We start from the raw sequence: 23,817 nt of genomic DNA, 5'->3' as shown, positions 1-23,817 counted from the left end.
TTACCTACAACACTATCTCTGGCCTGGCAACAAAGCCACAGGGCTTCAACGGGTGGTGATCAAGCAAGTCTTCATGTCTTCATCCTGTTTCTATGGCAAATAATCGCCCTCTGACCCCTGAGGAAGTGCTGAACATCACCAGATGTGGTTACAATTAAAACAATTGCAGGACTAATATGCATCTTTAGCCTGAGAATTCTGCAAACTTGGGGCTGATGTCGCCTGCTGCTAAACATACGATTAAATTAAGGGTTCTTTAAAGACAATAAAAATGACAGTTTTAGTTTTAAGACAACACTGAATGAGATCATGATGTCAAAGTGTATACATGTATTATCAACACCTGGGAACTGTGAGAGAACTGAAAGAGGTATCTCCCATTGCTCCTTGGTTGATGTTTAATGAACAGTTTGTACGGTATTGCATTAGGACAGTTTCGTTTATGCCTTCAACAGTTTTTGTTGTTGTTTTAATTCAAGAAGAAAATCAGGTTTGCTCGATAATATCAAGGCGGCACTTCTAAATTAAATCATATCAAAGTGATGGAGGTTATGATCCATTTCGAACTCGCCTCAGGACTGCTCCCTCCCCCCCCCCCCCCAACTCCTTGCTGGAAAAAAAAAAATCTACAATGTAAAGGGTTTTTAGTTGTGCCATTAACGTCCGATGTGTTTTTGTCTGCAACCACGTATCTCTGCACTTACTGTATAGGATTTTTCTGTACTTTGTTAATATGGTTTTAGGGGAATGCATATCACAAGCTTTGCTTTCTAGCTTCCCCTCCATTTTCAACATTATTTGATAAATACCATGTATCTAGGCTCCTTGATATATTGTGTTAGTATTACATGTTTATATTCAGCCGGCATATAGACTATGATGGTATTTTCATTCTTTGCGAGACGTTAGTGAATTTATATTGTCGAGACTTTTGTTGAGACAAAATGAAATATATAAGAAATTGTGTTCAACATCGTAAGGTTTATGAATATTAAATGCTCATAATGTAGCCCCCCTATATATTGTAAGTGACACCCAACATATTGCACATACAAAACTTTATGATAGTGTAGGTAAGGGACTGGAAATACAGTAAATTTGTTCTATATTTCCATGCATATGTTTTGCCATTCATATAGTACATAAGTATAGGAATGGCGGCCATTTTGAATACAAAAATGAACTTTAAATGCTAAATGAACCTATATGAAATGAAAATTCGCTTGCAAATGCAGATGGAGTAACTCTAGGAACAATAATGTACGAAGCTTGGTGGAATAATTGGTCATATAATGCACATTATTGTGTTTATCATGGCCGAATTAGCATATCTGGCGGCCATTTTGGATTTTTGCATTTTGCCGAAAATGCTCAAGGTTACGCGAGTGGCATCAATCGGATTTGGAATCAGCACCCTCGAATTGACAAGAAACCATCAAAAAACATTGTATATATCAAAAAACAAGGTTGGGTGCCTTCTAGCCTGGACTAAATTTACCCGCTCGGAGTACGAGAGCAGTGAGAGCTCAACAGTGCATGGATCTGAAGTCTTCGGTCGGCTAGGCTGCGCCGCTCCTCCGGCGTGTTTTTGTTTTTAGACGGCACAGATTGGGGAGCCGTGTCCCGTGTCTCTGGTGATCCTTCTTGCTTGATTTGTGGCTCCACTCGAGCTCGAGTTTTCACACAGCCTGCATGTAGTGTCTAACACTTCCCTGCTGACCCTGGCTCCGACTATCGAGAAAAGACAGTGAATCTGCGTATATCCCAATCTGGTCTGGTACAACTCAACAGGAATGGAGACGAAATCGGGCCCAGAAGAACACGCTAAATATATAGACTGTCACTGCCATCTCGCTGCAGAGGATTTTGTCCATGTAAGCACTGCACTGCTGCCACACAGTGATACATGTACCGTTAGTGCACCAGTTTTCGACAGGACCCAGATTTCGACACCCAGCAGATAATTCTTATTGAATTTTATACTCAGTACAAACGTCTGACTTCAACAATCAACCAAGTTATCAATCACATTTCTAGTCTTATGTAAACACCGTTTGTCACTTGTCATCATAATCCGACGGTAGAATATTTAGTAGAAAAGCAACACAGTGTCAGCAGAAATGTTGATGTCAGCCATTTTTAGGGGTTCAAAACAATCAGCTGACAATATGACGCATTTTGTATACATCGCCGTAAAATGAAATTGACCCATGCCGGTTATCTTACTTTAGTATCAGTTTGTTTGCCAAATCCTGATGTTTCATTTCATATTCGTCTTTGGTAATTTCATGGCTGAATTCGTGATAAATGAGCAAACTTTTAGAAAGAGTTGGCTTTGAGAATGTGGCACCGGATTTCGACATTCCCATATTAAGACACGTTATAGAAGAAAATACAAGTTCTTGCGCTGGTATGATTGCTGGTTTGCGCACACAATGCAGTGTACGCATACTGTACGTGCCATGTGATTTATGTGTGATGCGCGCTGCATGATTGTGTCGAAAAATGATGCTGGGTGTCGAAATCTGATGCCAGCGACGGCGTGACGGAAATGGCTTAAAATTGAACATGAGTGCATTCAAATGGGAATACGTTCAAGGCATATTATTGCTGGCCTTAGTAGCTCAACTTCATATCGAAATTCTGAGGTAAAACGGTGCAGTATTGATGGTAAACAAGGAAATGTGCTAAAGTGTCGAAAACCGGTACCCTTACTGTACTATGACACCACTGCACACTTCCTTCGTGAACTTGGCTTCACAATTCAACAATCTACTAACGCTGTTTTACTTGTAATGTACTGACTAGAACACCACTACCATGATGTAGATCTAGAGAATCTAGTTGTTTGTAACTGAAGCAGTGAGCAATTATAATTAAATCAATAACTTATTTTTTTATCTATCTTTATAAAATTTAATCTGTTTGGGCTTATAATATTGGAATCTGAAATCTGATCCCAAGGGAATTTGTTGGCAAAATCGTGAAATAGGCCCCACCGCAGTGTGCGTGCACCCGTGCGTTAGCAAGCAAGGGTAGATCCTAGGGTTATGGTTAGGGTTAGGGTTTTTTAGGGTTAGGTAGGGTTGTATTTATGGTTAAACTGGCCGTTAAATTAGTCGAGGGACATTAGGGAGGCCTTCCGAGAATAAAAAGTTGAAGACTAATATAATGCTGTGGAAATCGGCCCCACCGCTGTAGCAATCTCGCATAAATGCCGTTTGGTGGGGCTGCATTCATGAGTATACTGTGGAAGGAAGCCCCACCACTGTGCTTACCTACCGATGAACGCCACACAGTGGGGCTGAATTCACGAGTATAAGGCGAGCAGCCGTAGTATTAGTACGGACACGCAGTGGTGGGGCCTATTTCATGAGTATGCCAATTTGTTTTGGTCACTGCTAAGACGGGTAGGCTATATTCAGTGCTGCTTTTGATTCATGAGATCTCTGCAACAATTGGTAGTGTCATACTAAAAATTTCACACGAATTAATTTTTCTTGGACAGAGAAAGAGCAATGAAATATAAAGCTCCAGGGCATTGGTTTTAAGTAATCCAATGAGCCTGATGAGGTCAGGAAAAGGTCAAGGTAATGTGCAGTTTCATTTAAAAAATGTTAAAATAAGATTTCATACAATGAAATCCTTGAACTTGTCATACCAATTTATGACTTTTCAACTGTCTTTAATAATAAGTATATCGTATTGTGTGTTGCATTTCAACAGGATATTGATGAGGTGGTGTGCAGGGCCAGAGAGGTATGTAGATCTGGGAATTATCCAGATATGATCAAAATAAAGTATCACTATTTTTTTTTTTACTCGTTGGTTACAAACTTGTGTCAACTTTTGAATATGTAGTAGATATTGTGGACTTCCATACTTTTGTGAACTGAAGGAGTTAATATTAGTATCTAACATAATGCTAACCAGGGTTAGTAAAATGTTTATTTGTCTGTTTTACATGAACTTCAGTGTGTAGTTGTAGACCTGAACACAAAAGGTAATAAAAGTAAACATACAAGAGGTATCATATAGTTTTCACTTTGCTCGTTAGAAAATGTAGTTACTACTCTATAGGTAACTTTATAGTTAGGGTGCATATGTTTGGTAATGGTGATATTAATAGGGAGAATATATCTTGATGTACCAACTCCACATTTCAAGGTACAGCCATTTAATGTGTGTATAGCTTGAGAAAATGGAAAATGTAGCATGTAATACAGAGAGAGCATAAATCTGACCTGAATCTGTTTGTGGTATGGTATATGTTTTATTCCAGCATGGTGTGGAGGCTGCACTGGTAGTTGCAGAGAATGGTCAAGAGTTTGAGGGGGTCATGGAACTATCTAGACTCTACCCAGGCTTCCTTCTGCCATGCCTTGGTGTTCATCCTGTGCAGGTGTTTGGTTTGTTCTCAGAATTTGATGTGTTCCTGCAACTTGTCTTTAAAAACAAATTAACTTCTTCCCCCATGAAAGATGTCAACAAGAATGTTAAGTCCCACATTTATCTTGAGCATTGTCTTAAAAGATTGTTTCATTAAGAGATAAGTGAAAAGAGAGGACCACTGCTTACATATCTTGTCATAAAATCACACCTAAGAGCTTTTTGAATCACATGGTGAATGCCATTTCAGATAATTTGAAGTTTTTCAAACATTCTCTACCTTTTTTCTTTTGTGTGTGTGTGTGTGTATTTCCAGTACATGGGACATCCTTTCACAGCAGTCATCATTTTAGTGGATTTGTTGAAAATAGCTTTTATATCAGAAAGATCAACACAGTGTTAATAACTTTATGGATCAGCAGGTCATGCGATATTGCATCCATACACATACACAAGCTGAAATGACCCTATTTAGTGACAAAGGAAAAGGGAAATTATGAAAAGCGAGTAAAGCTCTTTTGTCCCTGAGCAGTTTAATACTGATTTGTCCTCAAGGTTTGCAGCCTCTTTTTGATTATCATGATGAAAAAATATTTTCACAAAAGTGTACAATATTATAACTTTCTCACACAAATGATCAGTACAGATGTATTTCACTAGCAACAACAAAAAAAAAAAAAGTTGTGTTACCAAGACAATTCTTTCAGGTCCCCTGTGAATGCACGTCAGATTGAATTCTGCGATATCCTATATACGATAATGACCTTCCTGATATTTGCACAGCATCAGACTATGTGATTTTTTTTTTTGATTTTTTTATTTATTTATTTATTTTTTTTTTGGGGGGGGGGAGGTGATATGTACTGATGGCATTTTACTTTTTACATTATGGTTTCATGTTTGTAGGGAAATCCCCCTGATGAGCAGCGCAGTGTACAGCATACTGACTTGGATGACTGCATTGGAGTTATTGAGAAGTATGCCGATCAACTTGTGGCTGTTGGAGAGGTAAAGAGGAATTCTTGTCCATGGTTATGAATTTCTGTAGATTTCATTCATTTTCATGCATGCTAGTTTTACCCTTTCTTCTCTTATTTCCTGTGTGTGAATATATCATGAGTTTTATTATATGGTAAGCAGAAGTGAAGGACAAAGTCATGTCATTTGTCAAAGGCACACAGTTATTTTGAACTATTTTGTATCTAGGGTGATTATTATGAACTGCTGCATGTTACATGCTCAAATCTGCTGTCTTATCCGTAGCTTTATTTTGAAATATTGTAAAGGTAATACCCTTTCATAGATATGGATGCTCATATTCAAGTTACCCATACAGCACAGCTTCAATCCTCACAAAAAAAAAGAAAAAAAAAGTGGAGATGGATTGCAGTTAAAGGATTTCTGATAAAAGCAAATCGGTTCCTGTGATTATGAATTTAGGTATCATTCTATCGTATTGCGATGTTATATACTGAAACATGTAATTCTGTTTTCAGGTGGGACTAGACTTCACACCAAGAGTAGCAAGGAATGCAGAGGAGAAGGACACACAAAAAGCTGTTCTCATCCAACAAGTACAACTGGCAAAGAGACTAGGACTCCCTTTGTAAGTTATGTATCCTCTATTCTGTTTTGTGGTGAGACAATTGTGTTCAATTACCAGATACATGCATTTCAGCAAAGCTAATTGCTAGGGCAACGCTGAATATTTTGTAGAGACTTAGATACAGAATAAAACATGATTTCAAGAATATATATTATTGTACATGTGAGTCAAATGTAAAAATGGCTTTCAGAGAGACCAGGCAGTAATTCTTTTCATACTCTGTGTTCCATGTAGAAATGTCCATTCAAGGTCAGCAGGGAGACCTACAATAGCACTTCTTCATGAACAAGGTGAAAGATGGTTTCTTCTTTTACATGTCATTTACTGTTGCAAATCATATCAACTCTGATCCGTCCTTACACTCTCCCTTTCTGTTCATAATGTGTTGTTCAAATCACTGTAGACTTATTACCTCAGACCATTACATGTTATGGAAACCGTATCTGCTTAATGATACACCCATCTTGTTAGAATTTTCCATCCACGCTGATTTATAGTCTTTCAATAGACCAAGACGATGAAGCCTGTATGAAAAGTGATTTTCATATCCTAGGATTTTATCCAATATTTTTGTAGAGTTGGTAGTATCATGGCAATATGTTGTTTTACTTTGCAATGATGTGAAAGAAAACATTATTACTTTATAGCTTATGACAAGTAGTCATCTATGAAGTGATGGTTTAGACCACACCCACCAAAAATTTGCATTATAGTCCAAGAAATGCTGTACTTCGATGAAAGAATTTGTCTTCACTGTCTAATCAGCCTATTGAGAAATGAGTCAGGGGATGATTTGCACTGTCAATCTGCCAACCCAGGCAACCCTATGATACTATTTATGTTAAGATAAGTGTTCATATCGTAGATTTTAGCTCAAAGGATACAGTTTCATCAGTCTCATACTTGCCAAAGTACCATGTACTCTGTAAATTTCATCACATTCTTGAGACCTTAAGTTTGTCCTGGGAAAAATTAGAGCAGGGTGACAAATGTATAATTTGCAGTATCTCTCCTTACAAAGGATTATGAGGTATCAACCACCGTATACACAATATATATATAGTGGTTGATACATCATATATATTTAACATTTAATGTTACAGCGTAACATATCACATTTGCTGAAGTTAATAGCTTGGCATGTTCAGATGTTCAGTGTGTAACTGTTGCTTGATTTTCTTTGTTTCAGGAGCGGAGAATGTATTACTCCATGCTTTTGATGGGAAGGCATCAGTTGCTCTTCAGGGAGTACAGTATGGCTACTTCTTCTCTATCCCTCCTTCCATCATTAGGAGTGGTCAGGTAGGCTTGTTGTAGATTGTCTCAATCATGTGTTCTTTCATCCTCTTTCTTTACTTTAATTTGGTCTGAAGAATTCTCGTCTGATATCGCTGTTCGGCATTGATTATTCTCCTTACATCATGCTTAATGATGAGACTCTACAACAACAAAAAAAAAAAATGTAGATTTTGTGACATGCTGGTGACATGCAGGATTATTTCCATACATCTTGCCACAAAGATAGCGATTTGCAGATAGAATTAATACTGTATGAGTACTCACAGTATCACCACACCTAGTAAAAAAACAACAAATAAACACAAACTTTCAAATGAAGTAATGGGTTGGTTATGGTTGAACTTCAGTCATAATTGGCAAACACATTTTTTGTTTTTAGTCCAAAAATGTTTTGATATTTGGAAAGAAACAATATTAAGTTGCCAAACAACTACCAAAACTGTGTTGCACATTCTAATAGATGACACTTCAGACACAGAATATTGATACAAAATAATACAGCTGTTTTGCCATTTTTCCTCTTCTTTCTCGTATTGCAATGAATTTTTCTCATTTCTTATTTATTAATTTCAACAAGAAGCAAAAGCTGGTGAAGCAGCTGCCATTGGAAAACATCTTACTGGAAACTGACTCCCCAGCCCTGGCTGCAGAGAAGCAGGTGAGACATGGAAAGATGATTTCTCACTCATTAACAGTTCAGACTCTTTATACAACTTTCTGGCCTAAGTGATACAATTCTAGAGGACTTTTACCCATTCTTTGGTGAACTCGATTCAGATATTGGTATAAAACAGCAAATAATAAACACTTGATAAAATGCAAAAGGTGGGAAAAAATTTATTGCACACTCCTCAGGACTCTAGCATACAGGAAAGGCATAAAATTTATTGCTGTGACTACATGTGACATCGTGTAGAGATTTTGTAGCCTTATGCCAATGCTTTGGATTTTATCAAACATGAATCGTGTTTGGAGTCTTAATTTTGATATGATTAATATATCTGTTCTCCTAACTCAATTATCCATGCAGACAAGAAATGAACCAAGCAATATCCGAATATCATGTGACTACATCGCAGAGGTCAAAGGTGTGTCAGCTGAGACAGTGAGGAAGGTCACCCGAGAAAATGCTCTCAAACTCTTCCCCAGGATTCGGCAGTTTCTCCAACCAAGATGACGAGTGCACCTTGAAACATATACTCATATGATTTAGAGACTGGTCGACATAGGTTACAAGTCAAGTGCAAAATTTCAGAAGCTCAGCAGTCATAGAAAGACTCTTGCATCATGATTGCATAAAGTGAGCAAAGGACCAACAATACAAAGACACATCAACTTGGCATCAGTGACATTGTGGCCAAATCTTGCAAAGATATCTATCATGCAACAGGGTTGGATGCAGGTTTTTGACAAAGTTTTTGGTCTATCACTGGGAGAGTGACCCACATACATACGCCTATAGGTTTGCCATCCTGCATCCCAACAGTAGCCATACCTCAGGCATGGCATTCAGCAGAATGACAAATTCTCCATCAGTCTTATTTCATTGAAGAATGTTTGCATCATCACAAGTCACAATAAATGCAGCAACGGCATACATATTCAAAGCTGATAGCTTGTTCCCAACTGTTGCCATAACAACTGAAGTTACAGTGGACTCCCATTATAACAAAGTCCTCGGGACCGCCAGTTTTCTTTCGTTATAACCGAACAAATAAACAATAAAAATACATAGAGTGGATAATGTTGCCGCCTTAATATTTACTTTGTTGTAACCGGAATTTCGTTATAACCGTGTTCACTATAACGGAAGTGCACTGTATTGCCACTTTCAATCTTTGCAAACATTTTCAAGAAGTGGGGCCCCAATTTTTGAAATGTCAAATGTTCTCCCACTTATGTTTTCAATGTAAAGTCCACATTTCTCCTAGCTTTTTGAGCACCAATTGGTAGACTGTCTTGTTTTGAATGCTATACATTTGATTTTGACATTCACTGAAAATCAATCATAGATTATGGATAGGTCTGGTGTAGGGCTGAATTTGAAATATTATTGGCTAGGAATGTGATTTTCAGCCTTCTTGAATAAACAGATAAATAAATAGGCATGTAGGTTTAGTTGGTGCCTCAACATAGCATAACATGAATTTATTTTGTATTTCTCAAGGAGCAAAAGGAGGGGGGAAAATAATAAAAAAAAAAAAAAAAAATGGCTGGCCCACAAAGGTTGATTGGCAGCCTAAAAAAAAAATTATTACAACATGTAAACAAAGAGAGATAAACTTCTAAGTGCAATATATCATAAATGTTACCATGGTCCAGTTACATCATTTGTCAAGTTTGAATGTTATCATTGTTTAGAGAAGAGAAGAGTTTTTTTTTTTTTCTTTAACATGCGTAAAGATATTGGTGGTCAATAATGAGAGCTTGACAGTGTGTGTGTAAGAGTGATCAAGTGAAATGAAATGCCTTCCCATCACAGACTGCCATAGAGGTCAACTAGGACATTTCAATCTGTCCAATCTGTGTGGATTAGTAGGCATGTGTGTGTGTGTGTGTGTGGTGTGCATTTATGAGTTTTAATGGACTGAGATATCTTGTCGGTGTTTCATTCAGATTCCTCCCATGCACTCACTATCATACATTTGTACAAGAATTGCTGCTTTCATTTGACAAGAAGTTTCATTCTTGAAATATTTATTTCAAAAGTATACATCAATATTGCTTACATTGTTCATACATATTGCATAAAAATCAAGACAAGTACCACACTGGTAATCAAATTCTGCATAAATTTCATCAGCACATTGTGGGTTTAGTTAAATGATACAGTGTTGTTTGGTTCAAGAAATATCGCAACTGACATCAACTACAGTGTACAACTACTCAAGTAACTGTAGAAGCTTTTGAAATGCTATGTGTATATAGACAGCAGCCCTGCAAATACAACCCCCTATAAAGAATGCAACAATAACTAGATAAAACGCTCAGTGCAGACCTCTGACAAGCAGCTCATTTCCACCCATGAACACATGCTGAAAATAGCCCAATTTCCCAATACAGAAGCCTTTTGTTTACAGTTTCCAGCTACACAGTGCCTCACCCGAGCACTCAGAGCACGCACTTTAGAGCACATGCAAACATCAAATACATACTCATGCACCCTATCTGCCAAAAGTTCAAAAATCCTTCAAATAACCCATACAAATTCGCAGATTAACCACCAAAATTTAATCATACATTCCTTTTGTCGTCATCAACTTTTCCTGCAAGTTTCATTGAAATCCATTAGCAACTTTTTGAGTTACGTATTTTGCAAACAGACAAACAAACCAACGCGATGAAACACAACCTTTCTCAGCAGAGGTAACAACACTCTCATTCTGTCGACACATTTTTTACAAGATTACTGTGTAGTCCAACTGAGGCTTGCATAGCTTTCCCCTTTGGTATTACCAGTAGTACACCAGACTAAAATTGTCCATCCATAATCTGATACATGTACAGGGTATATGCATGCCCAAGTAAAAATGTATCCTTGTGACGAAGAAGCTTACATACATGTACTGCACATTTTGGACAGGTTTTCTGTAAGAATCTTGTCGAAACGCTTTAATTAATGACTACACGGGGCCATAATAGATATCCCTCTTTGAACAGTCGGGGTATTCTATTATCACAGATATGGTCACACATAGCTGATAATAACAGCAGTTCTGTATGATACAGCCCATGAGTGAGTTTAGATTTTTACGGCAATTGTCCTCGATCTGCAGCACATTTCAATATACACCGTACAATGACAAATATGCACACATTCAAAAATATGTTGTAGCATCTTGACATAAAGAAATTACTTTCAACAACCTTCAGCATACAATGTAGCTGCCTTATTCAAATATGAGTAAATCTAACACAAGGCATCTTTATGGTGATTTGTCAAAATTGAATGTTGTGTATTATGCACGATGTACTTGGGTAACGGCAAACAGCTTCTGACATTTAGAATTAAACTAATTTTTTCTGTTCTTTCATCTGACAAGTTGATGTGACAGATCAAGACGAGGTACCCAAATACAGTAATACTTAGAAGTGTTCGAATGCAAGCCATTCAAAATTCCACTATGCATTATGTAACATTATTCAAGTGAGTAACAAACATTCAACTCTCTTGGGATTACTATTAAAAAAAGATATCAAGTACTTGACAGTTCCCTAAGGTACATGTATTGAAAAGCACACCAAGTCTGAATGAAATGTACATATAAATATTAGAAAAATGCTCTCTTGAAATTTGTGCTTTAAATGTATAAATAACAATGCTGTGGGCAAAATCTAATAACTATTGAAGGATTCTTTTTTTTTTCATGGTGGAGGAGTTCTTGGTAAATTCGTGCCCATCATTTCCCTTTTTTGATACTTTGAAAATTACATGTTCAACACTGCATGACCAGAGAGAATTAGATAAGGAGGCACCCCCCCCCCCCCTTGTAGCAGAAGTACAGTGGTATACTACTTGAAGGAATGACACAAATCCCTGGACAGTGTGAAGAGGCAAAGTTTGTACATTTAAGTGAAAAGCACCACACATGACCAAATCCTGTGTACTGTAGGAAACCTTTATAAGATGACTTTGTAACAAAATGAAAAAGATCCATGCTAACTGTTCATCATAACAATGATGATAGTATTGCCAGCTCATTTCAAGCCAATTTATTACATTATCCACTACATGTACATGTATGACTGCCATACCTTATGTTAATCATAAATATCAGACATACAATGGGTAGGTGTATTTTGAGAAGTTTGCACACACTATCAAGCACAGAAGGTTCCTTGGCACCAGTCCCTGATCAGAATCTATACTGAAGCAGAATATTATTAGGGTCAGTCCAGCTCCACATGATCTCAGACTCTGCAGCAAAGCAATCCAGCCATGGATGTCCAGCATCAACAGATCACCTTTTTTAAGTTTCCTCTGCAGCACCCATCTTCTTTATGTGTCATTGCTAGCTTCAGGTATTCTCCAGCAGATCTCCCCTTCCCTGCTTGGCTTTAGATGGCAAGATGACTGTAACCTGGAAAAAAAGGGAACATTTTCAAGCAAGGTTATAACTACATTGTAGATTATAAAAAGCACCAAAATAGTTAATAACATCAACATCTACCAGCTAAGACAATTATATGGGTAAAAATTAGGGGTTACACAATATAGATATTCAGTACACAGGAAGAAGTGCATGAATAGTGCAGTCTAGTATACTGTATTTTCGATTTGACTGAGCCTGGAAAATACTGGAAATTGAGAGACGATACAAGGCACAACTTACCAACTACTTACGTACTATACTAGCTCCATATAAATCTGTATCAATCTAAGTGTATGGTGAAGTTAACTGCTTTGGCCAAAGAACGTGTTACCATCTCTTAGTTTTCAGCGGTTCCCAAGCTCACTCAAACCCAACATTGGGAGGGGGTCCAAAAGATAGCCACATAACATACTGCATGTGCACAATAGGAAATTCAAAGGCAGAAGTATTTCGACTAAGGAACCATAATTAAAATAACAACTAAAATTTGAGTCATGTACAGGTTCCTTTTAGCTTTTTTATGATTTATCTACCTGTCAATACACCCTTCTATGTTCACTTTTCTCAGCTTCTATAAGGCTTATATGATTGTGTTTTTGTTTGTTTGTTTTTGTTGTTACCGGAAAAATGAAATAAGTCTAACTCAAACATAAAACAAGTTGGCTTTTGCACATTAAAAAAAAAAAAAAAAGTATACGAACAAATAAATTAGGCAAATGTAAAGCGTCGATATTGATAGTTTACTTACTGGATTTGTTGGGGAAGTGCCTCCTCTCTCTATGTGTTCTGTCATTGACTTGGAAAGTGCATCTCGCCTCGCTTTCTGGCTGGTTTTGTTTCGGGTTCATAACGGTGCTTTTGAAGTTCTCCGAGTAGTGCTGTCTCTGAGCTTTGCACCAGTCCTGCCGTGCACTGAGTTCTACAGCGCACCAGGATTCGCGCTGGTTATTCATCTCGTACATCTTTTGAGGATCCATATTTCACTCTTCTGGATTTTGCACGATAGTGTTAACCTGAGAGTCTGCTTTTAGAATGATGACAGTACTGCAGCTTGAATACACGTGTTTCAGCGGCAATCGATACCCTCTCATATGATATGGTTACGGTATACACCGGCGCGGCAGTACATGTATGTTGTGGTGGCAGCAGCATGCGTCTCCGTCGAAAACAGCTGATGAATGGGCGGGTGTAAACACCAGTTGCCGTGGCAACGCGAAGCGCCCTCTCGGGCGGTGTGTTTACGCGTCTTTGGCTAGCGGCGTCTGCTACTAGTCTGCGTCTACTAGTTCGCGTCTTCAGACGAAGAGTCCATCTCGATACAGTCAGCTACCAGAGGTAGTTTGTCTTCTTTTCTCGCAATTTGTTTACTCTCATTCTCAGCAGCAATGCCTACTTTCCTTGTATCTCTTCACCTGGTCTCTCTCTCTGTATTCTTCCACTAATATCACTGTCTACTTTCCTTTCCTCTGCTCTCTCTCTTTCCTTCTCTCTTTCCTTCTCTCAGCTCACTGAATTGCAATGCAAGGTTGAATATTACAACTCAATGCAAAAATACATAGGCCCCTATTTATGTATTTGTCGTAAGCTGCCAGAAACAGCAAGACTAATTAAAGAAGATGGACGTGATTGGTGCCAATTTAACTGCGTGAGGGCCTTTAAAATGTTTTCAGTGTTCTTTTTAATTTCAAATAAAATTATATCAACGACTACCTTGCCCATCAAATCCTCCAAACTTCCATCTGTGGACTCACTATGGCATTTTTTTTTACTCTTGAAATTACTTTTGATGAATAATATATTGTAAATCCTTGTCAATAAAACTTCTCAGTTATCAAGTCCCTTCTATAACTCATACAGTAAAGATGTCCTTATGATTACATCACTCAGTATTTATAAACATGGTAATACCCAGTACTGTATCTTCTACAATTCTTTTTTTTCACTAATGCAGAGAATTAAGTTCCCCTTCCCCTTTTCTAAACTCATCTTCACATAATACTTCTGCTGTTTCCATTCTCTCATAGCTGTTGTTTGGTTCTTGTGTTTATAAAAACAGTGTATACTATGTAAGAGTAAAGGCATATGCATAATTATAAACACAGGTACAGTATACAAAAAACACAGGTAGAGTGTATAAAATACACACAAAAACAATGGTTGATATATCAAGCTTATTCTTTTATTACACGTCAGGTCTACAACTTTGAATTCTCTTTATTTTTCTCTTCACTTCTCTTAATTTCGGATAATGCATGCAGAAGATACGATACATCTTTTAAAAAAAAATCCACCTAACAGACAAATAGGCCTACATGTTGTCGAGCTGTATCTATTTCATCCAAGCATACAACTAGACAATATTCCTACATGGGTGAAATCATGTAGGGCCCAAAACAAGGCTTTATCACATGAACACTACTTTCTATGATAGACATAACAGCAAGGACTTTCATGCAACATTGAGATCAATTATATACACCTTTTTTTCTGTAATAATAAAGGTTCAATTATGAATCCCATTCAACAGCATGTAGGTTCGCAGTGGCGGATCCAGAGGGGGGCGCAACCGGCGCATGCCCCCCCCCCCTTTATTTTTTGTTAAAAACAAAAGAAATAAAAAGAAAAAACATGAAATGAAACCCGGAAGTGGCACCAGAAATATTAGTCACGCCCCCCCCCCCCCTCCCCCCCTTACAGAATTCCTGGATCCGCCCCTGGGTTGGCACTGTAATTATCTACATGTATATAGACTACTTTATAGAAGTAATCTAAATCATGACAGCCATCGCAATAATCACAAGCAGAGATTCGATATGATCTCAAATTTGATATAATCTTCAAAGACAAAATAGATATCCCTGGGTAATTCATACTGTACACCAGCTTACTCTTTAATCAAACATGTGTAGATGTCACAGATTTCCTTGTTTTTGCAAGTTCAAGCCTATAAATCATTTTCATTACAGACACCTTAACACATGGTTTATTCCATTCAAAAAGTGATTAACAGAACACTATTTTTACCATGAAAATGCAGGATTTATCACGATAATTCACTATGAACATGGAACTTCACTGGAAGAGTAATAAAGTAAACAGTGATTGACAAAGTTTTGATCAACTAACAAACCTCCACCATGAGACTTTGATTTCATTTATTTTTTACCCAATGGATTACAAGGACATTATTCTCCTTCAAGGCACTTTCTGCATTGTACTGTAGGCTTGAGCAAAGTTCAGATGCATAAATTTGAGAACATGATTCAGTCCTACATGGCATTTAACATTACATCAAATGTATTGCTTTATCTATCTCTCCCTTGCTCTCTACCTCTCTCACACCCCCCCCCCCCCCCCTCACTCTCTCTGTTTCTATCTGTCTAGCTAGCTAGGTATTGTTCTCTTCCTTGTTCATATCAATTGACAAGTATATGAACATGGACAAATAAATTCAGTCACTTCACAATGATCCACATACATTACATAATGATTTGTGTTGTTAAAGTACATGATATCAGTACAAATTTTTAGGAAAGACGTCACAGAAAACTGGAAATAAGGACGGAATGAAACAAGAATTGAATAATTGGAAAAGTACTGACCTAGATAACATACAAACATACACAGCATCTTTATTTTTCTTTTCTATACCTCCTGAAAAAAATATAGTATATTCTCTAAATCGCGTTAAAAACACAATATCCCCCCCCCCAAAAAAAAAAAAAAAATGCAGTAAAACCTGTCTATATCAGCCATCCAAGGGAGATGAAAAAAGTGGCTGTTATAGACAGGTGGCCACTATAGACAGGGTCTGTAACATGGCTCTCTTGGGGGGGGGGGGGGGGATTGTTTTTAGTGGCCGTATACAGCAGGTGGCCACTACAGCAGTTTTGACTGTAGTACGTTACTCTGTATCAACAGTAAAACTGAGTGTTTAAGTATGGCAGCATATGGTTTTATACTGTTTTTAATTCATGAACGGTTTCATTGCAACCATCAAATTGATGTTTGTTTGTTTGTTTGTTTGCTTGCTTGCTTGCTTGATTGATTGCTTGTTTTTTTAGAATAAAGTGCATCATACCTGCAACACAAAGTTGCTGAACAAAAATACAGTAACTCTGATCAGAGCTTGAAGTACATGTACTCTGCAATGCAAGAAAATACTCAGCATTGTGGGCAAGTGAGACAAATGTTATTCTAACTGCTAAAGTTCTCATTGGCAACTTTGGGATTTCATTTCAGAACAAAGATGCATACTATGTACAGATAAGAATGCCTCATATTCTGGATATCATTACATCTCCTCTGAAGTGAAAAATGCCAAAAATATCCTCCCTAATCTATCAATTTATTTTTTTCAGTAGATTGAATACCCTGTAGAGTATGAATACATGCAGTTTCAATATGACGATCAAATACCAGTTTCTTGGATTTTTGTTGTTGTTGTTCATACCTAATGTAAAGTTAAGAGCTGAACAATATCTTGTCAATCTCGAATACCTAGATATTTCTTTATGTCTTTCTATTAAATCGAAAGAAAAAATAGATACTTGCACTGTATATGCTTAAATTCTCAGTGGAAATGAAAAATAGAACACAAATGAAGATAACATTTCTATTTCAGTTTTACATCTGCTTGTTTGTATTTTTTTTTAAGATGCCAGCATCATGTCCATACAATCTCAATCACTCCCTCTCTCTCTCTCTCTCTCTCTCTCTCCTCTAATGCTCTTTTTCTTACATCTTATATTTCTACATAATTGTACTGAAATACAAAAATATTTTTATTTGTTGAGCACACCTTTTTTAGGTACAGTCAAACCTGTCTTTAGCGGCCACCCAAGGGAGACGGAAAAAGTGGCAGTTATAGACAGGTGGCCGCTACACACAGGGTCTTTAACAGAGCTTTTCTCCTGGGGGGATTTTTCAGTGGCCGCTATAGACAGGTGGTCACTATAGACAGGTGGACGCTAAGGCAGGTTTGACTGTACAGCAATGATATAGCATAAAACACTAGTCTTCTATGAAGAACACTGATTTATTTAGGAAGGTTTTGAATATTACCTGCTGCACTTGATTATGTGAAAGCACATGGTATACTACATATTATGTACAGTTATATTCCTTTAACCCTTTCTCTGCTAATGAGTCAAATGTGGATTAATTTCACACACAAACATATGGACAGGAAATTAATTTGGCACACAGAGGGTTTAAATCCTGATCTCATATCCTCCTGCATGGAGCTTCTTCTCCACCACAGGGCCATCATCATCACTGTCTTGCTCTGTCCCTGCCTGGGTCATCCTGATGGCCACAGGGGAAGCATGACTTTCTCTGATACGAGGCGTGTTGCTGGGGCCGGGGTTTCTTCGGGGTGAGTTGTATGGGTTGGCCTCTTGGACGAACTGGTAGCTGGCGTTACCAGACCTGCTGGATTTGTACTAGGATAGAAAGATGGAGATGGTTAGACAAAGTCTGGAATTTCAGATGTCTGTGTAACTTCACTCCAGTGATAGAGCTGACTTTGTCTTATTACTGATGAAGTCAATGCAATGTGTAGACTGAAAGTGTCTCTCAAAGAATTTAGGATCAAATTGACAAATCCAAGCCATACCAACGAAAATTTTAAGTTTTCTTGTTTCCTTGCCCTCTGTGAAAAGTATGCATGCCTATACATCTTTTGCTTTACAGCACAGAGAAAAGAGTTGATTATCTTGGATTGGTAAGTACACTTGGAGATACAAAACTTTATGATATTCACAAGCAAATGCAGTAATTTACAGTATTGCAGGTAAATACCTTTTTTGTTATTCAGTATATTAGGTCCTGTTGAAGAGTTAACAGCAAATTTGACGCTGGAGCTTGAGCAACACATAGCTCTCAAACTATGCTCATCTTGCTTTCCATTTACTCTCTCTACAAGCTGCAAAATTTACTAAATATTAACTGCCTTACAGTGGACATAGCATCAGAGAACACCATGGCCTTACTCTTCCTGCTTGTGATATACAAAAAGGACAACTAGATGCAAAGCAGGTTACTTACACATGCCTTCATGTCCTTGGCATACTTGTCAATCTCTCTTGTGGCCTCTGTCCGACTCATTTTCCATAGATTGAGAGAAAGGTGCTAGAAAACAAACATCACACACATAAAGTGGAACATTAGTGTCAGTATCATGGCACTGCTAGAAGAGGACAAAAACATAGACACATGGCCTGTCACACTTATTTTGTGGATGTAATAGAACTAAGATTAGGGCGAATGGAAAACTTTAGCTAATATCACTGAACCCCGTTCAGTCAATAGTAAGAACTATTAGTATGTCATGCAAATGAACGATACAAGTCACCTTCAGTTGTTTGATTACTGATATTCTGGTTTGAAATGCTACAACTGTGTCATACAGTTGACTTTGTATAATTGGGTTCAAGTTACTCTTGTCAATTGGGTGAGATTGGAATAAACACTTCCCCTGAATGCAATCAATGTTTTACTTCCTTATTATATACTGTACTGGTACAGAAGGTAAAAATCTGCACTCACTGATCTTATGCAAGAAAATAGAAACACTCTACTTTGCCTCTGTTATGAGGATACCATGATGAGACTGCAGTAGGTACCGACATGATATAAAGAATAAGATAAAGTACCTCACCTGGGTAAACTTAGAAATACATTGTAAGTACCCTAATTGATACTCATGTTTTGATCTGTAATCTTTTCCAGAGAGAGACAAGAGTTGGCTGAACATCAGCCATAATTACCCTCCACTGAATCTGCTCAAAGCTGTGAGGGTCATGGGAGATTGGCAGACCAACTTTCACCTTCTTCACTATGTGCCAGTCTGTTTAAAGGGAACAGATATAAAACACATAGCACATTAGCTCCTTTTGAAAGACTGAAATGGGTGCACAGTTTGATGTTTAAAAGTCAAATGTCATACCTGATTGATTTCTGTGATGTTTCATATCCTTATCATGAAATTTTTTGCTCAACTTTGGTAATGATTATCAGACTACAACATGCACAAGTACACATGTGCACACTTACACACACACACACACACACATTCTCTTTTGAAATTTCTGGCAGGTTTACAAGTTACAAAAAAAAAAAAATTCTCAAGCTAACCAAATAACATCTGCAGTCATTGCATACAAGCAAGGAAACAGCAACTTTTCATAATTCAGATCACTGATACTTGAAAAGAAAGAATAAATGGATCCCTCTTTCTCAAGCCTTCGTATTTTTTATGAAGAGTTTTTCATTTAAGGGCAATAAACCTCAGAACACAGCAAATTCAATGAAACCTAACATCACATTACTAAACATATACGTGTATAATCTATGATATTGAAGTTGGAAAAGTGAAAATACTCCATTAAGTTTTCTCAGATGCCTTAGCTTAAATTCTAGATTTTAAAATGAAGCTACTATTTTCATTTTTCATTCAGCAATTATAAGGCCTACATTTCTAAATTCAATTTTTTTTCATAAAGAATATTAATAATGGAGGTTTTTTTGAGTGGAAAAAACACAATGTGACAGAAATATATTTTTTTTAAATCTTTAAACAACTCTGATATCATTTGTGGATGTACTTACACTTCTTGTAAGCATCTTGGTAGTTGAAAATGAGTTCTGATAACGACTGCAAAAACAAACAAACATAAACACAATGTGGAAATGATGCATATTACATGATAGAGACTCAGAATTTTTTTAAAAAGGCAAACAGTAGAAGGTCATGTTTTCTAACCTTTCTGAACACAAATGTGGTTCTCAGGGCATGTAAACTTACTAAAGGAAAATATATCATCATTACTGCACATCGTAATGTGCATTCACATTCAAGTGTTCAAGCAGTTTCAGAGTAGTCTTTACTTGAATCCCTTGTACGTGACATGTTTTATATTTTTTCCATAAAATATGACATCATTATTAAAGCCGATTCAAATTTGTACAAAGAACTCCTTTGAATTGATTCCTTGCTCTTGCCACAGTTAATGATTACTGCATATCACTTCAATCCAAGACTTTCAATTTTTATTGTATTCAACCTTTTGTTATCTATGCAATAGCTGAGTGAATTACTTTCCATCCATCATTCCTTTTAAAGGTTGTTTCATACCCCTAAGAAAAGATGGTTTGAATTACACACAAAATATGCCAAACTTCAGATATATGAACCTTGAAATCTATGTGCTTGTCCATCAAGTCTTCCCTCCTGCTCATCCCAAGGGCGCCATAGCGAGAATTGTGCGCTAAGCCAAGGACCACGTGCCTGTGGATGTTTCCAGAGAACTGTGTCTTGAAGCTGATAGGAAACCGCTCAAGGCCAGGGGTTCCATTAGTCAGATAGCTAAACAGAAGTGTCTTTGTCAAGGACGATGGAACTGACATGAGAACACATAGCAACACCTTCCCCTTTAACTTATTACTTAATTAGACCACATGACTACACAGTACTTTTTAGTACACAGAACATTTGCGGGTCCTTGAACTTCTGGGACTGTTGTGTCAATACCTTGCAGCTAAGGAATAAAATACAGATGAAAGATATGAGGAAAACAATGAGCCTTGCGGAGATATCTATGGGTTTAAAACTTGCCTTGATGTACCATATGCATTTGTTTATATGTACAACAGTCTTCATAAACTTCAATGTGCTACTGTATACGCCATATATTCGCGAGTCTAAATTTTCGCAAATCGGGAATTCCCAACGATTTCGCGAGTGGCTAAATTCGCGATCATGGCGTCTGTACTGAACGGAGAAGTGTACACGCGTACGTCACATTCACATCGGGATCAGAGTCAATATTTTCGCGTGTCTTTAATTTCGCGAATAGCACCTGACTCGCGAAATTCGCGAGAATAAAAACCCCGCGAAATATTTGGCGTATACAGTATTTACCTTTTCCATCTCTTCATGAAAGATAGAAAGTTCATCAGGTGAGACTAGTATTCTCACTGGTTTCAAACCCCAGATCATTTATTGCAAAGAATTCTGTACTGGTTTTAAATGTGAGTACGTAATTGGTATACAAATGATAAAACAAAAATAAATCGATAAAATCACCTGCAGGCTAAAGCAGGCCAAATGGTGTAAAGATGTCAACTCAGTTACCTATATACTTACCTATAATATACACATCTTTGAGACTGATGGTACTGTCAGCTTTAATGAAAGGATACATTCCAAGTATAACAGCCTCCAAGCACTTGATTGGCAGGGACTCTCTTATCATTTCCTTTGCAGACTCCATTAAACTAGAAAGAACAAAAACAAATAACACTGATATTTTGCATGAAAAAAAAAAAGCATTCTGCATGAAAAAAAAAAAGTGAGTAGGACAATATATTATAGAGTAAGAGGCATACACAGATGATTACTGAAATAGTGGAGAATTATAGAAAGGCCTGTAGGCCTACCTTGTATGAAGAGTACATTAGCAGCATGATACTGAATTTTAATGAATGTCTCAGTGTGCTCTCTAGGAGCTTTGAGTGGCAGCCATCTTAAAAATAAATAAATAAATGAATAAAAATCAATAAGTAAAATCTACTTGGAGAAGAGGAAACTAAATACAAGCAAACATAAACAAATAAATACTTTTAATATGCCATAGCAACTTGCCATGGCATATCAGAGGTATTAGCGAGATATTCTACTTACCCTGAGAGTGGTCTGTTCTTTCTGATCTCATAGAATTGCATGCCTGTATGGTTGTATCTGACAAAGTACATTGGTCAAGGTAAAAATCTCACAATATTCTGATACTGTAACATTTACTACACATGAGACATTTTTCTATCAGAAAAAAAAACATGAAAATTTCGCATGAAAATCATGACAGCTCATACAACATGTACTTCATATTCAACAATCAAAGACATGAGTGTATACACCATGACATGTAATAAGACAGTGCACACACTTTACAATTCATCAACTGGATTCCTTTACCAGTAAGTAAAATTCCTCATTTCAAGGAAAGGATACTGAAGTTCTTTCATGTAGTTCTGTACAGCCTCAACTCTTGTTGATGCAGATGTGTACAGGTGAACTGATGGAGCTGTTGGAACAGGAACCTGGGAAATGGAAAAGTTACTTTGATTAGATACAGTGGACTCCCGTTATAACGAAGTCGTCGGGACTGGCAGTTTCTTTCGTTATATCGAAATTTCGTTATAACCGAACAAATAAACAATAGAAATACATAGAGTGGATAATGTTGCGGCCTAAATTTTTACTTCGTTGTAACGGGAATTTCGTTCTAACCGTGTTCGTTATAATGGGAGTGCACTGTACATGAAATAAGAACAAAGGTCAGTCACACCTCTTCAAACATCTACTCCAGAAGGTTTAGAAATGTGACACTCATGGTACATAGAATTTCACATGCACTGACTACACATAATAAAATGCCATCACGTATCATCGAAATGTTGCCTGGCTAATTAATGTTGTTGTGATTTCATCTCTGTGAGAGAAAATGTTACTTTGGTTGCATGTGTCTGAATGTGTGCGATCACTAGATGAAGGAAAAAGGGATCGGACAGGGATTACGAAATGTGTACATACAGTGCGTCTTTCATGCATCTAGCAGTACTAATAGTGTAGTACTAGCAGAACTGTTGATCACATACTGTTCAGTACAATCAACCTTGCTTAAGTTGACCTCGTGTAAGTCGAGTAATTGCCTAAGTCGAAGGTCTTTTCAAGTCCTCTTCTCTTCATATTCTGTAGATTTTAATCAATCATAAGTCAAATTTTCTTTAAGTTGAAGCTATTTCTTTACGGTTGAGAGTATTTGATTTTGAATCACTACTGAGAATGTAATTGTTTGTGCACGTCTAGCGGAGACTTTTGATTTTATTAATATATCAATATCAATTTGATACTGCATCAAAAAGTTAAAAATAGAATGCACAACAGGCCACTTGAATTGGGATGTGTTTACATCAATACATATCTCAACCTACTAACTAGGACTAGACTCTATCACATTTTAACCAACCTGACTCAGTGACTGCAGATATACATGATCAACATTATACTATTATTAGGCCTACAACTGAACTGTATCAAATGTTTCAGTACAGTAAGTAGATTTGGTCATAAGTTAAAGCTCTCACCTTTGGAACATTTTTATTTCCGCGAATTTTGTTCACCATGTTCTCACCATCGGGATGAATATTTGCACAGTGGTTCCACATTTTCTCCCATGTCTGATGTGACATGGGGAAACCGTCCTTGTTCACATAAAACAAGACACCTCCTCCGCCGCCGCCGCCGCCATTTTCTGTTTCCTCATCACTCTTGTCGCCTGTTGCAGATGCTGCTTTCGACGAGGGCACTGTCGTCGAAGATTTAGACATCGTCGTTAATTAGACTGTTAATGTGTCCATTCTTACGCG

At 37.3% G+C, this 23,817-nt stretch overlaps 3 protein-coding genes across 4 annotated transcripts; 1 reads left to right on the top strand and 2 right to left on the bottom strand.

Annotated features, from left to right (window-relative positions):
* The first annotated feature begins 1,748 nt into the window (after nt 1–1,748).
* On the top strand, nt 1,749–8,977 carry LOC139745597 (putative deoxyribonuclease TATDN3). 2 transcript variants are annotated; one of them, XM_071655991.1, is made up of 9 exons: nt 1,749–1,874; nt 3,727–3,759; nt 4,283–4,402; nt 5,296–5,397; nt 5,886–5,995; nt 6,230–6,285; nt 7,185–7,297; nt 7,875–7,952; nt 8,325–8,977. In XM_071655991.1, the coding sequence occupies exons 1-9, from the start codon at nt 1,794–1,796 to the stop codon at nt 8,469–8,471; spliced, it is 840 nt and encodes a 279-aa protein (XP_071512092.1). In that variant the 5' UTR covers nt 1,749–1,793; the 3' UTR covers nt 8,472–8,977. The 2 variants fall into 2 exon arrangements, with proteins under 2 accessions (XP_071512092.1, XP_071512091.1); XM_071655990.1 differs by having other exon boundaries at nt 7,872–7,952.
* A 3,222-nt stretch (nt 8,978–12,199) lies between these two features.
* LOC139745596 (protein SPATA45 homolog) lies at nt 12,200–13,364 on the bottom strand. Its single transcript, XM_071655989.1, has 2 exons — nt 13,136–13,364; nt 12,200–12,375 (listed from the first exon to the last, which is right to left on the bottom strand). Exons 1-2 carry the CDS (start codon nt 13,362–13,364, stop codon nt 12,353–12,355), a joined length of 252 nt encoding a protein of 83 aa, XP_071512090.1. The 3' UTR covers nt 12,200–12,352.
* Nucleotides 13,365–17,600: 4,236 nt separating this feature from the next.
* Nucleotides 17,601–23,778, bottom strand: LOC139745623 (tubulinyl-Tyr carboxypeptidase 2-like). Its single transcript, XM_071656025.1, has 9 exons — nt 23,536–23,778; nt 22,400–22,488; nt 22,073–22,129; nt 21,592–21,666; nt 20,584–20,755; nt 19,999–20,044; nt 19,158–19,237; nt 18,436–18,519; nt 17,601–17,831 (listed from the first exon to the last, which is right to left on the bottom strand). The coding sequence occupies exons 1-9, from the start codon at nt 23,776–23,778 to the stop codon at nt 17,601–17,603; spliced, it is 1,077 nt and encodes a 358-aa protein (XP_071512126.1).
* Nucleotides 23,779–23,817: the final 39 nt, after the last annotated feature.

The sequence above is a fragment of the Diadema antillarum genome, unplaced genomic scaffold, assembly GCF_040938485.1.
Source record: "Diadema antillarum isolate AM-2024a unplaced genomic scaffold, OU_Dant_1.0 seq00001279_RagTag, whole genome shotgun sequence".
NCBI classification, from domain to species: domain Eukaryota; kingdom Metazoa; phylum Echinodermata; class Echinoidea; order Diadematoida; family Diadematidae; genus Diadema; species Diadema antillarum.
Note: the sequence above shows the minus strand (reverse complement) of the source record. Positions and strands in the feature narration are given on the sequence as shown.

Excerpts from the sequence above, each read along its gene's own strand:
- LOC139745597 (XM_071655990.1), top strand. The coding sequence starts at position 1,794 with ATGGAGACGAAATCGGGCCCAGAAGAACACGCTAAATATATAGACTGT. Across the intron at positions 3,760-4,282 it reads TGGTGTGCAGGGCCAGAGAG|CATGGTGTGGAGGCTGCACT; the intron begins GTATGTAGATCT and ends GTTTTATTCCAG. Across the intron at positions 6,286-7,184 it reads AGCACTTCTTCATGAACAAG|GAGCGGAGAATGTATTACTC; the intron begins GTGAAAGATGGT and ends TCTTTGTTTCAG.
- LOC139745596 (XM_071655989.1), bottom strand. The coding sequence starts at position 13,364 with ATGGATCCTCAAAAGATGTACGAGATGAATAACCAGCGCGAATCCTGG. Across the intron at positions 12,376-13,135 it reads GCACTTCCCCAACAAATCCA|GTTACAGTCATCTTGCCATC; the intron begins GTAAGTAAACTA and ends CTTTTTTTCCAG.
- LOC139745623 (XM_071656025.1), bottom strand. The coding sequence starts at position 23,778 with ATGTCTAAATCTTCGACGACAGTGCCCTCGTCGAAAGCAGCATCTGCA. Across the intron at positions 22,489-23,535 it reads GAAATAAAAATGTTCCAAAG|GTTCCTGTTCCAACAGCTCC; the intron begins GTGAGAGCTTTA and ends TCCATTTCCCAG. Across the intron at positions 19,238-19,998 it reads CCAAGATGCTTACAAGAAGT|ACTGGCACATAGTGAAGAAG; the intron begins GTAAGTACATCC and ends CCCTTTAAACAG.